Raw genomic sequence first — 14,903 nt, 5'->3', positions numbered from 1 at the left:
GATCCAGAGAAGGTTTCTTAAGTGAAGGTTTGATTACGGCAACCTTAAAATCCTGTGGTACATATCCATTTACTGAGGATAGATTGATTATATCTAGAATGGGGGCAGTAACCAAAGGAAATGCATCTTTAAATAATTTGGGATTGGATCTAAAATGCAAGTTGAAGGTTTAGATGAAGCTAATATTTTTGATAACTCTGAAAGCTCAACTGGATCAAAACGGTTCAAACACAAATGAGGTTCTACAGTCACCTCTGATGCTGCCTCACTTACTGAGGAAGAAGAAATCGCATTAGGGAGGATGCTAAAGATTTAGTTTCTAATAGAATTAATTTTACTTAAGAAAAATCCTATAAAGTTGCTGCTGCTGAGGGCTAAGGGAATAGATGGCTCAGAGTTATGATTCTGTATAAGTTTGGCAACTGTACTGAAAAGAAATTTAGGATTATTCTTATTCTCCTCAATTAGCAATGAAAAATAAGCAGTTCTAGATGGCGAAGCTTATTTTTATAAATCACAACACTATTTTGCCAGGATAAGTAGGACTCCTCCTGGTGTGTAGAGCGCCATGTTCTCTCCAGTTTTCTAGAGTTTTGTTTTAAAGTTCGTAAATCAAAATTAAGGGAGCCAACATCAACGGCTTCTGCATAATTGTTTCAAACACTCATAAAACTAATAATGAGTTTAAGGGAACATGAGCTTGAGCAGGATTTTTAAAATTCTCCTTATTTAGCTTTTGCTGGGTCTAAGGCTGAAAAGTTTGGGAAGCACTCCAGTAGAGAATTAATCCTCTACTGGAGTGCTCTAATTAGAGCCATCCATATAAAGAAATAAGACTTATCAAGATTATTGTGAAGAAAGAAGTCAGAAATGGGTTATTTAAGACAGGAAGTGAACCTCAGCGCACTCCTGAACCACAAGGGGTTAATCTATTATCATTATAGTAACCAAGGGTTACGCTGCTGTTTTTAACCAAGTAAACTTATTTTTAATGTGTTTCTTTTGGCTATTTCTGCAGCAGAGCCCATTGAACTTCCTGTGATCTTTCACAATAAGAGTCTTAAAGTGACAGTGTATTTTCCCTGGTGATGGGGAAAGTAGATACCTAAATCATTGCAAGCAAGAATTATTTTTGTGTTCAAGTAAGACCTTACCAACGGATGCCCATTGGGGTCAAACATCACTGGGAGCACAACCTCCAGCAAAATGACAAGAACATCAGACTCCTTTTCATCACTGGCACCAAGTGAAGAAGTAAATTTGTAAATCGACGTTTATTAATTCTGAAAGTTTTGTAACCATTTGTCACAAATCAGTAAATGCATTTTGTCCTCACAGGCTTCCGTAGATGGAAACATGGCATCAAATTCTGCATCAAGAATATCACCGTTTTAATCCCCTCATCTGTTTAATATAGCTGTTTCTAAACATAATCTCAGCATGTCCTTTATTATTCCAGGTGTCACAAGCCCAGTTTGCCTTCTGTGTCATGTTGGGAGGCAGTTTTCTGACCCGCGACATGCAGAATCAATACATGGAAACAAGGTAAGAGTAAATAATGGATTTATTATAAAAAGAACGAAAGGGGTAGAGACGGGAACTGTAGGTGCTGCATATTCCGAGGTGGGTTTCTGGGGAGAGAGACAGAGTAAGTTCCTAGGATGGTTGGTGGATATGCTGGCTGAGATGGGTCTCAGTGTATTCCAGGAGCGATGGAAAATAAGGAGGGGGCTTGGTCAGGTCCGGAAGAGCTGAAGGGATCCAGAGAGCAAACACAGGTGGTCCGAAGGTGACATTGGTGAGGATGTTGATGAAGGCAGGTGAGCGGCTGGGAGCGGACGGCCAGGGGAATAGCAATGTGAGCCTGAGTGCGGGAATCCGGGCTGGTATGGTGAAGAAGGGAGATAGAGTGGGAACCTGGAGGAGAACAGGGGAGATAGTTTGAGGCTTTCAGGTGACTGTTTATCTCAAAGGTACAAACAGGAGCAAGGGTGACTGGTTATCTCAAAATACAAACAGCAGACAGGTCAAGTGGCTAGATCTACCCGAAACAGAGTAATCATGTGGAGTGGTGTTGTGTCACACTGCTCCTTAAATCCCCTAGGCCTTGATGACAGGATCAGCTGCAGCTGATTGCTCTCAGACACGCCCACCTGCAGAGAGGACAAACACATATACTGACAGACAGCTCACCACGGACCATGACATTCTGACAAGTTTCACTTTGCTATCTGACCTTTGACCTGTTCAAATTTTACATTCTAACTAATCTAACCCCATTTCTAGCAGGAATAATAGATAGAGAGAGTCACGTTTTGGTCACTTGAAACAAAATATTAAGAAAATCTTTCTAAGTTTTTTCTATATGGTTAAAATAAGTCTGGCTGCTGATTTTTGTCGAATCATAAATGCTGAACTTGTTCATGCATCAGATTCAATGATTACAACTGAATCAGAATCACGTTATTTTATTTTATTATATTGGGGATTTCCCTGACCTCCATTTTACCTGCTTTTTGCAGAAGTCTGCAGAGTTGCGCGGGGGTTGGGGGGTGTCATGGCTGATGTTTGACATCTGGATGAGAGAGAGAGAGAGAGAGAGAGAGAGAGAGAGAGAGAGAGAGAGAGAGAGAGAGAGACTGCAAAAGGCAAACAATAAACAACTAACTAAACAACTAACTGAAACAGCGTAAGGGGGAGGGTTGATGCATCTTTATCTAATTGTCCTGGAGCTGAGATGTTTTAAAGGAGCAGTTTTTGAATAAAGTTCTTAAAGTTTTATCTCCAAGTCGCAGCGGCTGACCCCCCTCCACCTTTATCCTAGTCATATGACCGAGTCAGCAGCTGCAGACTCAGCAAGGAGGCAACCTCCATATCCTCCCATCCAATGGAAACAGATTCTTTCTCTTCAGTCTCCGAATGAGTTCACTCCCCTGCGGAACCGAATCTCCTGTTTTCAATTTGCATGATTTTCCCCTCCCTGTAAACCCCCTTAACCATTTCTGAAACAATTGCAGGACATTTGAAGATTTGTTGCGTTATTTTTAATCGTTTGAGGAAAATCAAAACCTATTATTTGCGTTTCACCACGTGAAGCGCGTGGTGGGGACGTTTGGCACACTTTTACGCGCAGCTTCGTGTGCGCGTCACCAGGCAGAGCAGAGCCAGGGTGTCGAGTCTTCAAACTGCGCTGGAAAAAATCCCCACGCGACCTCAGGACCCGCTCCCTGATGTGTGGTTTTAACCTCGCAGTAAGCAGATCAGGAATCTTTTTGTTTTAGACTCGAGCTGAAAAACTCGCTGAATGAACTCGGTCTGCTCATTTTTTGCAGCGCTTGCAGGAAAACCCACGTCACCGTGTCAAGCAACTCCCACTCTTTCCTCCCTGTTCATCCACAGTTTGGGAAAAAGCTGGATAAAAACTTCGGATCCGAATCATGATGACCGGTTTTCGACTCAACTTGTCCCCCTTAAAGGAGCCTCTCGGGTTTATTAAACTGGTGGAGTGGGTAAGTTAGGATCTCTGATCTTTTTCATATGCCAGAAGACTGGGAGCTCCTGACCCTCCTTGGTTTTTAGCAAAAGCAACTTAAGAGTTCTCCGGAAGATCTGAGAAAAGTTTTCAGCTCATCTGAGCCTCTTTAATAATCAGAGTCTGCATGAAGTAACGAGTAACGATCAGCTGATTATAATCCTTTTAAAAAAGAGTCTTTTCTGAATGATTTTTCTTTTTGCATGCTTTAAACTGAGCCTCAGGCTGTCTGGTGTGGCTGCTGGCCTGCCCTTCAGATAGCACAGTTACAGATTAGTGCACCTCTCACCAATAATTAACTGGTTGATGGTGAAACGTCTCAGTTTGAGCCTTTATCAGAATAAAAAAGCTACAGACATTTCTTGAGGAAAGTCCCATAAATCAATCCTGCTCCTCATAAGTGGGTCAGAGAAATCCGCTGGGTTAAAGCTGCTGGTCACACTTTCCCTCAGCTGCTCTGTTCTCTCATGATGCTCTTTCTCTTTGTCTTTCACACACACACACACACACACACACACACACACACACACACACACACACACACACACACACACACACACACACACACACACACACACACACACACACACACACACAGTCATCTGACCTTAAACATGCCTAAAGTGTTTTCTTTATACAGCCATTGTTTAAAATAATGTTGTTACTAATTTAAACTAAACTAAGCATTTATAATAATATCTAAGTTTGACCAACGTCAAAAACTGTTTGTGAGATTATAAATCAACTGTTTGGGAGATTATAAATCAACTGTTTGGGAGAAGACGTGAAAGTTAGTGTTTCCTGAAGCTTGCACGGACAGTTAATGTGCAATAACACTAGCAGAACCTCCTCAGAGCAGAGGAGCTTTTGTATTTGCAACTTTTGGGATGACACTGCAAAATATTGCACATTTCATTTCTTCAGATTTCTGCCTTCATTCAGTCAGTTTGTTGTCATTATAAGAACTTTTTTCCTAAGTTTGGAATGCTGAATTTTTCACACTTTCTGACTCATGGAAGCAAGTTTGAAACGGGTTCCAGATGCTTTTGATGATTCTGTTGCTATTTGGAGAGAAAATGTTTTGCAGGGTTATTTTTTAAGAAAATTTCCAAATGAAATGACGAGGAAAGGAACCTTTGAGACATTCGGAAATTCCATCTCAATTGGTGTTCTTGATTTGTTACATCTCATGTTTCAGTGCAAATTACCTGTAAAATAAAAAGCGAAACTCATAGGTTTTTGATTTGGTTTTGGTGTGTCATCCCGAGGTCTTCAGTAGCTCCTCTGAAAAGATTCGGGATCTGCTCCTAATTCAGTGGAAACTCTTAATTTGCTCACATTTGATCTCTGCTTTTGGTGCAACTCAAGGAAACATTTGAGTTTTATTTTAAAGGTGACATGTTATGACTTGTTTTCTTAAGTTAAATAGTTTTATGGTCAAAACAAAACATGTTTATGAAGTTCTTTACACTAAATCCCTCTCACATCTGAGCAGCTTTATTCTTGACAATTTTGGTACCTTCCAGAATGAGCCGCTTCAGGGCTCTGTCATCTCAAAGGGATATTCCACCCCTAAGTAAAATTTCTTCTGTTGCCATTTTCCCCATTGTTAGATGTGTGTGTGTGTGTGTGTGTGTGTGTGTGTGTGTGTGTGTGTGTGTGTGTGTGTGTGTGTGTGTGTGTGTGTGTGTGTGTGTGTGTGGAGGGGGGGTAACCAGCCCAGTCCAGTCATTCTCCTGATGTGGCAGTACTCCTTTAGCTTTAGCTTAGCATAAAACATTGTAAGTGAATGGTACCAACTAGCCTTGTGTGTGAAAAGGTCATTAAAATCAGTCAGTAGTGATCCCAATTCTGCTCTGTTACCTAAATAATTATATTGTCTGCAGGTGAAAATCATAAATAACACAAAGGAATCACAGACACCCTTTTGGACTTTACAAGCTCCGATATTTGGGAGGGGCTAAGAGTAAAGCTGCTGCTCCCCATTCAGAAGTTGTCTCTTGCACGTGAGAGATGGTTCTTTTAATGTGATTTCACATTTTTGAGATGCCTTGTTTAAGGCATATTTCTAAAACAAGGACAGAAAAAGAATGGATGAATTCTTTTCACATTTGGAGTGTTTATAGAACTGGCAGCACAACAATATGCAAAACATAAGGAAAGATTCTTCATTTAAAAGGTTCAATTGCAGATAAGCAGCAGTCTAATTATTCCACAAGTGGCGTGATCTGAACACCCATACTTCCATAGATATTATCTTCCATGCAGTTGTAAACAGGAAGAAGCGTTTGACTGAGCACATGCTTGAAAGCAGCAGCCTTTACCCAACATGAAGAAAATAAAGATGTGTTTTCTCCTCTTCTGTTGGACCGATGAAAGCTTACAGCAGTGACTGTGGCTTGCACTGCTTCTGCAGAGATCACAACTTGGGTCTATAGGGAGGAAGAGGTGTGTAAAAACATCTTGCAGATTTACGCAGCATGTAAACAGGCCTCTGGTAGTGTGTGTGTGTGTGTGTGTGTGTGTGTGTGTGTGTGTGTGTGTGTGTGTGTGTGTGCGTGTGCGTGTGCGTGTGCGTGTGCGTGTGCGTGTGTGCGTGCGTGCGTGCGTGCGTGTATGTGTGTGAGGAGGGTCCTGTTGCTTCCCCCTGACCTCGCTCTGTGAGAGGGACAGTCGCCTAAAAGAGTGTAGCAGAAGTAGCTAACTGTGGTTTTTAGGCCGGCAGTAAACAGGAAGTGACAACATCTGGAGAGAAACCTCAAGGCGTGTGTGTGTCCCTGTGGGAGACACCTTTCCTGTAAGCATGTGTGATTCAGTTGTGTTGATGAGAACGAGTCACAGAGGTCACTTTGAAGTGTTTTTTGAAGCTGGGCATGTGCTTCTCTTCTTAAGGTTGCCCACTTCCTGTTTCATCACTTAAACAGTTATCAGCTGGCATTTTTCCAAAAATGTTTTTAATTCTGACACAGTTTGCTTGCTTGGCTTTTGCGGTCCACCTTATTATTTTTTGGTTTCTTTAAAGCATTCTGCCTCAAGTTTCCTAGCCTCCAAACATCTTTAGCCTTCATCTTTTAGCCTCGTAGGCAGAACTGGGTCACCAGGGCAGCAGCTTCAGAGGAGATCAGGCTTCCTTTTCCCCAGGAACACTTTCCTGGTTTTCAGCTAGGGATAAAAAGAGAAACGCAAAGCCGATCCTGGGTTTGGGATTGGGATGTGTATGGAAGACCTTCCAGTGCCAAGAGATCATCGTCACCACATGCTTGGACTATCTCAACTCTTCTCCTTTGATGTGTCTGAGTTGAGGCTCCACTTTAAAGAGCAGGTTCACTGAAAAGCCGTTTACTTATAATTTTAGAAAATAATCAGTCACTGAGTTTAACATGCAGGCTGAACGTAAAAATAATCTTCTACCTCTGTTTCCTGCAATAGCTTCTGATAGAAAATAGACTTTTGGTTCAGAAAATCCAGACAGATCTTCGCCACATTGCCACTTAATATTCATGGACTCACCCATCTTGACTCATGACAGGGAAGGCTGTTGTTGATTTAGCGTCCAGGAAACAGCAAAGAATGTCTCAGCTGGTAGAACCTAGCCATTAGCATTAGCAACTGCACCACACAGCTGAACACCTTCATTCTTGAAATATGTTCCTGCGTAGGGCCCCCATGTGGCGGATGGGGTTGGGGGTAACATCTAAATTAACGATTTTTTTTGCTAATAACCTGTATAGATGAGTGTATAATAGTGCTGTGCACATGTGTGATCATTATTTTGGCAGTTTATTGCAACTTATTTTAAACTTAATATTTAATACCAAAACAGTAATTTTCTGTCCATCTTCAGGTAAAAACTCTGTGCCACATTGAATTAGAATCAGCCACAGCTGATTGCCGTAGCACTTGCGGGGTGGCGTTGTCAGTACAATACTACGTGGCTGCACTGCACTGGACTCCTGCTGAGTCTCGTCACACCTCCACCTTGCTCAACTACTCACCTGACAGGTATGGGGTGCCTAATTAACGCCCATCTACTTACGGACCATGGTTCCCTGGAAGAACAAAAAGTCAGTGAAAGTCAATACGGCTAAAAACCCTATTTTCTATGTAGCAGGAAAGACTACATGTTAATTATGACCAATAAGATGTGATGATTCCATATAAATATGAAATATCAATCTGATTGATCTTTGAATGTTCAATCTGAAGATTCTAGGGTTCTTTGCTTCTTTAGTGACCATAAACACACTTCGTATTACTTCAGACAGAATCAAGTATATAGTTTATAAAATTAATTTAACTATTTTTCCTAAACTAAGGGTTATACATGACGAGGTATGAATAATGAGATGTGATGTGATGGATGTGAGGTGTTGTGATGGAAGCTAGTAGTTTAGCTACCATTCTTTGTATCTGAGAGAAATTGTGACGTCTGGGTTGTAAAAGAATTTGTTGTTTTTAATAACTAAAGAGATGTTTATTTAAAAACCTCATCAGACTCCAGTGTGCAGGCGTACGATACCCTTGGGATCAGTTGCTCTCAGCAGTCCGGAGGGCCGCGTTCCGAGTGGTGAGGTCACCGGACGTCAAAACCACAATACTCAGAGATTAGTAGCTTCCTCTGAGTCCAGCTTCCCCGGCCAAAAGATGCAACCCTGGGTCTGCAGGTTAGATGTCTGAGGTGTGAAGTAGCTCTGAAAAGAGCTGTCTGGCTGTATCAGCGTGCAAAGAGGCTTTTGACTGGAGGTCAAAAGAGATTGTTTCAAAAGATGCTTGTTCCCGAATTGGCCGGTTCAAGAATCAACTGAATTAATTGGGAAGTAATTCTTGTTTTAATAAACCACAATGTTATGAGTTTTGGCCAAGTTTGGCAAATCAGAATTTCGCTTGTTGTGTGCCATGGATTTCACAAATGATGTTCGTGAATTTTAAAGTTACATTTTGATACCAAGAAAGTGCTTATTTTTCAACGAGGGGAAACGTTATTTTAGGTTTTGTGTGAAAATAAGTCCAGGACTACAAATGCACGTCACAGTGATGTCATCGAACCAGACACGGAGAAAAACAGAGGGAAAATGGCTGCAAGTTCAGCAAACTTCAAATCCTTCCTTTAGAAGGAAAGAACCACCAGAAATATGGCCACGTGGTAAGTAGCAGCTACGCTAGAGGAGAGGAGATTATTTGGAGACATCATTTATGCAACGTACCGACGTCCGATTTGTAGTCATGCGAATTACAAACTTTTACAAGCTGATAAATCTCAAAGTACGTGACTGGCGTAGTCGAAACACACATCATTACTTTGCATTTAAATTGAAGTACAACGTGTGTGATCCAGGGCGTATGGCAAAGGTATTAGAAAATAGCTCTTTTAGCCCCGTTGACTTGCATTTTTTTGTTCTTCTGTAAACCCATGAGCCGACCGGAAAGCGAGGAGACTTAGCCTCCCTATGACATGTTGGCACTCGGAGCCGCTCGCCTCCTTAAGAAAAACGTGAACAGGAAATCCTCCTTCCTGCAGTCAGTTTCTGTGTCTGCTCTTCTCCTGAGTGGTGAGTCTGCTGTTCGTGTGTGCTCATGTGCACGCGCTTGTTAACAACTCTTTTTTCCGACTGAGAAACTCTGAGCGCGCATGCGGGGGGGGTTGAGGGGGTAATGCCAATCATTGCCTCAGTGCCGCTCTCTCAGTCCTCCAGGCAACACCTTTTCCCAGGTATTTATCTAACAGGAAGTCTGGTTGAAATAGGTCACCACCCATGCCTTGACTCCCACTTTAAGAACAAAAGATAAAACATAAGAAAACATAACTTGTTTACTGTAAATTCAGTGTTTGTCTGCTGATAAATGATAAATGACCCGCACTTGTACAGCGCCTCTCAGAGTAAGGACTCCAAAGCGCTTTACACTACAGTGTATCATTCATCCATTCACACACTGATGATGATGAGCTATGATGTAGCTACAGCTGCCCTGGGGCGCACGGACAGAGGCTAGGCTGCCGAGCACAGGCGCCACAAGGGGGTCTTGCCCAAGGGGAGCCGGGATCGAACCTGCAACCTTCCGATTACTGGACAACCGGCTCAACCTGTTGAGCTACTGCTACTGCTGCCCAGTAGCTGTTGCTTTCACATAGTTGAATTAATAAACCACACTTGAACACCACTCTGCATTTCAAAATGCAAATTAATTAGAGCAATTTTGTTGGTTTGCTACTCCTGTAAAGTTAGAATCAACAGCCATAAAAACACTGATATGTAAGCTAATTACAAAAGACATTAATATTATGGGGTATGTTACGCACATAGGGATGACTCATCTGGTGTTGACTTGTTTATGTGGGGGGCCCTGAAGGGAAAACTGCTCAGGGCCCCATTAAGGCTGAGGCCAGCCTTGGTGTCAAATTCTAAATGTGTCTTCTGCCCCTGGTGAAGAATCCAAGTTCTGGAAGTTTTAAATGCAATTTTATTTAAAGAGCAAGTCACCCCCAAATCAACTTTTTTTCTGATAAACTATATAAATGTGTGTCTAATCATGCTGCAGACACATGTAGTTAATAGTTTTGTACTTTAGCGCATTTTAGTTAAAATTGTAAATTTCTGCCTAAAACTGTCAGTGTTGTGCCGTTGTCAGGTAAAAACTCTGCACCGCATTAGAATTTAAATCTGCCACTGCTTTTGGCTAAGAGGTATGCTATGATGTAAACTGATCCTTATAATGTCACAATGCCGTTGTGAGCCTGTGTGTGTGTGTGTGTGTGTGTGTATTTGTTAGCGGCTCCGCCCTCTCGGTCTGCTAGGCAACAGCATTTGTTGCGTTTTTCAAACATGAAGAGGGAGTGAAGTAAGTTTCTTGTAGGGGGTTACTTGCTCTTTAATTAAAATTTTTAAAAATATAATAGATGATTTTGTTTTATTAACATTAGTTCATTTTTAAATCTGATGTTTGATAATTATTTCAACTATCAGTCTTTAAAGGGTTAAGACAAGTTATAAAAGAAGTCTTATAAATAGCCAAAGTCAATTAAACCAACTAAATGAATTAATTCAATTTGGTTTTTCAGCATCACGTAGCTTTGAGACATAAATGGGGTCAGATGTTTTAAATCAGTCATTGGCAGGAAAATCCTTCAGAATCCTCTCTAAACAATCTAAAGTCCACCGGTCCATACAGACAAAAAGCATCGACAAGTTCTTCATCAACAGAACTGCGGCTCAGAGTAACTTTGGCTTTGTGTGTTGTTAATATTCACAGAGGAACTATACGAGGAGCAAAGGCAGGAAGTAGATAGCTGCTGCGGTTGACTGAAGATTGTATGAACACACTAAACTTCATCTTTTTAATTTTTAGGAAAAAAAGGAAATGTGGGGTTTTGGTTTTAAAGGTTTGCGGTGGTAGCATCATGGTTTGGGCTTGTTTATCTAAATAAGAGCCTAGAAAGCCTCGTGGTAATAAAAACAGAACAATGAGTTGAGCTGTGGCCAAAATAAATGTGAGATCATTCCAGTAACTTGCACAAATTTGAAGATCATCATGTTATATTATTGCCCGCGGTGCTTTTATGAAGTTGTATCAGGGAGAATCTGGATAAAGGAGATTCTTGTCACTGGGATTGTTGCTGCCGTCGGAGGCCTGCAGGTTTAGCTGCAGTCGCTACAAGAATTTAGTTGTTGGGGTTAAGAGAAGGGAATTAGTGTCACATGGTCGGAAAACTGAATCAGATGCTTTTTCTGCAGAAAGGAATCCAAAAGCTGAACAGCAGCATTAATAAGACCACATTTTTAAGATGGCAGACAGAAACACTGGAGCTAGTTGCATGAGTCACTGTGCTTTTATTGGTTCTGGTTGTATTTCTGAGGATTAATAGTGAAATAATACTTAATTATGCTAAAATATCACTCCATATACAGTACAGGCCAAAAGTTTGGACACATCTTGTCGTTCAGTTTGTTTTCTTTATTTTCATGACCATGACCATTTACAAAGGGGCCAACAAGTGCTAAACACCTCTAGGAACTCCTTCAAGACTGTTGGAAAACCATTTCAGGTGACTTCCTCTTGAAGCTCATCAAGATAATGCCAAGAGTGTGTAAAGCAGTAATCACAGCAAAGGGTGGCTATTTTAGAGAAAATAGAATATAAAACATGTTTTCAGTTATTTCACCTGTTTTGGTTAAGTGCATAACTCCACATGTGTTCATTCATGGTTTTGATGTCTTCAGTGAGAATCTCCCAATGTAAATGGTCATGAAAGACAACACAATGAATGAGAAGATGTGTCCAAACTTTTGGCCCGTACTCTATATCTACATACATATTTTTTCTTTGTCCATTTTTTTTATTCCTTAATACTTTCCCATGTGTGCTGAAACCATGTTCCTCTGTGGTGTTTGTCCAAACAGCTGACGGCCATATTTGCTTTTGGGAGCTGCGGCGGATTCTCAGGGACCAACATCATATCTCTCTTCTGCGGCGACGGCGCAAATGAAACACTCAACGCTAACTTCCACTACCCATTTAGGTGAGAATATGAACGCATTCAGGCTTCTTTCTGAGAATTCTTTCATATAATCCAATTTAAATTAAATCCCCCTTTTTTCCCCTTTGCTTGTTATTTCTCGTGTCTCTGCCAGGTTGAGCCAAGTCCCCCTGGTGGAGGGAAACACCAGCATCTGCAATCGCTCCATCACTACGACCTACCTGGTGGGAGACTCGGCATCCTCGGCTGAGTTCTTTGTAGGGATTGGAGTGGTCTGCTTCCTGTACTGCATGGTAGCGCTGTTGGTTTACTTAGGCTACATGCACGTCTACAAGGACTCTGACTTTGGACCCATTTTTGTACGTGAACGCACAATTATAAAAATATTTACAATTTAATGATGATTTATGTGATTCTGGCTCATGTTATAACTGGCCAGTGGATGTGCAGTACATGAAACCATTAAAACTACACATCCCAGAATGCACTCTGTGCTTTTGGGATGCAAAACCAGGACCAGCTGATGGAAGTCAGCTCTCAACATGCACCAAATTTGTTTTTCTGCCAGGACTTTGTGATCACAGCGGTGCTGGTCTTCCTGTGGCTGGTGTGCTCGTCTGCGTGGGCAAAAGGCCTGCAGCATGTGAAGGACGCCACGGATACCAGCGGAATCAGAGCCACGTTGGAGATATGCGAGGGTAGAAACGTGACCTGTGAGGTCACCGAGTTTGCCAACATGCGCACCCTCAACATCTCTGTGGTGAGACCGACGTCTTCCAGGGATTAAACTCCATTTATTTATGATGTTAGCCAAACTCAAAACACTGAGTTTAAAAGGAAATAGCTCAGCCTTGGTTCATTGCCTGCAGGATGCAGCCAGGGAGAAATATTTTATTTGCTCTTTTTACTTGTGCGCAGATTCCTTCACATTTAGCCTTTATCACCAAACCTCTGCTCTAAATCAAATATTTATACGCTTCTGGAGCTGCAGAGTAACATTATTTCACAGGTTCTCTGACCAAATGTGTCCAATATTTATTAGTTTCATTAAAGGGATACTTTGCATTTATTTCATTTTTTAAAATCATTTTCTTGAGCCAGCATGAGCTAAAACGAGCCTTTACATTCCTATCGCCCCCTGTGGCTAGAATATCTCACTTCCATCTTGTAAAAATGGAGCTGACATACCTGGTGCTGCAGTCTGGTTCCAGCACATCTCCTGCATGTTTTAGATCATGAACACAGCGGATTTGTTTAATTTAGTGACGAATCACTCCTGTAGACACAAATGAAGGCTGGGAGACATTTCAGCTGTTAGATTAAGGTTTTAAAAAGACAAAGGCACAGCAAGGAGATGGGCTTTGCTTTTGGTTCTACAAACGGACACTAGGGGGTGCTAAAAGCAAACCAAAACTGCCTAGTTCCCCTTTAATTTTTATATTTATATCCATTTGTGTGTTTTCCAGGTGTTTGGCTACCTCAACATGTTAGTGTGGGCGGGAAACGCCTGGTTTGTGTACAAGGAGACTCGTTGGCACTCGCAGAAGTTATCCTCTCAACCCGGACCTGGAAGGCAGCAGGTCCCAGCGCCAATCTAACAAACAAGAAACACAGATTATCGTAATGAAGCAGACGTTAATCTACACCCAATAACTGAGAAAGAAAATCACGCTCTCACCATAGATTTAAATATTTAATTGATGCATTTGTGTCTAAAAATTCCCATTAAGGCAATAAAGACGGGCAAAATGAGGGCTTGATTAGTGCTTCTGTGTCACCATAAAGACCTGGATTAAACAGGATTAGGATTATATTACAGCAAAGGCTTCATACGTGTTACCATCCTATGAATCCAAGATTTCCAGAATTCCAATTAGGAATTTCAAACACGTTCCAAACGTTTGCAGTCACCAGCAGGTACATTTACATTTTTGTAACAAAATCTGTGTTTGATTTGTCTGCATTTTGTGTGTTTTTCTGTAAAAAACAAAAAGTAGAATTTTTTTTCTATTACCACCAAGTGGCAGGTGACTGCAGGTGCAAAAACATCCTGACATATTTGATCAGGATGAATAATGTTAAAATGTCTTAAATAATGGGAATGTTTTCTGACTTTAAATGAGTGAAGAACGTTGAGCGCAGTTGGGAGATAAATGATGCATCCTCCAGTATTTTGTGTCTTTTTCTGTCATCATGTTTCAGCCACAGCATCTTTGTTGTTGTTTTCTTTTTTTGTACTATTCAGTTGGGATTTATATCATTCAAATATTGGAGCTCTAGCAATATTCTCCCAAAGCAATCCTTGTGTTTTTGTTTTCACATTTTTACAGTTTGATCTGTTATTTTGGAACTTGTTTATCTTTTTATCTTAACTTTTTACACAACACCAAACAGTGATCTGACTATGTTTAAATACTAGTTTTATGTTTAGTTTTAGGAGAACCTGATTTTCTTTTGTGTGATGATGATGATTATGATGATGATGATGATCATGATCATGATAATGATGATGATGAAGAGGATAACTATGATGATGGTGATGATGATGGTGATGAAGGAAATGATGAGGATGAAGAAATTTATGATGCAGCAATTTTTTAGCTTTAACTGAAGTTAAATGAAAAAGTGTGTGTGTGTGTGTGTGTGTGTGTGTGTGTGTGTGTGTGTGTGTGTGTGTGTGTGTGTGTGTGTGTGTGTGTGTGTGTGTGTGTGTGTGTGTGTGTGTGTGTGTGTGTGTGTGTGTGTGTGTGTGTGTGTGTGTGTGTGTGTGTGTGTGTGTGTGTGTGTGTGTGTGTGTGTGTGTGTGTGTGTGTGTGTGTGTGTGTGTGTGTGTGTGTGTGTGTGTGTGTGTGTGTGTGTGTGTGTGTGTGTGTGTGTGTTACTGCTTTTGCCTCCATG

General features: G+C 41.2%; 1 protein-coding gene across 1 annotated transcript; it reads left to right on the top strand.

Annotated features, from left to right (window-relative positions):
- The first annotated feature begins 2,649 nt into the window (after window positions 1-2,649).
- sypl1 (synaptophysin-like 1) lies at window positions 2,650-13,892 on the top strand. Its single transcript, XM_015958032.3, has 6 exons — window positions 2,650-3,251; window positions 3,333-3,509; window positions 11,929-12,047; window positions 12,160-12,364; window positions 12,574-12,765; window positions 13,472-13,892. The coding sequence occupies exons 2-6, from the start codon at window positions 3,438-3,440 to the stop codon at window positions 13,601-13,603; spliced, it is 720 nt and encodes a 239-aa protein (XP_015813518.1). The 5' UTR covers window positions 2,650-3,251; window positions 3,333-3,437; the 3' UTR covers window positions 13,604-13,892.
- The last annotated feature ends 1,011 nt before the right edge of the window (window positions 13,893-14,903 follow it).

The sequence above is a fragment of the Nothobranchius furzeri genome, chromosome 1 (genome assembly GCF_043380555.1).
Source record: "Nothobranchius furzeri strain GRZ-AD chromosome 1, NfurGRZ-RIMD1, whole genome shotgun sequence".
NCBI classification, from domain to species: Eukaryota; Metazoa; Chordata; class Actinopteri; order Cyprinodontiformes; family Nothobranchiidae; genus Nothobranchius; species Nothobranchius furzeri.
This window is presented reverse-complemented; position numbering and strand designations above follow the sequence as displayed.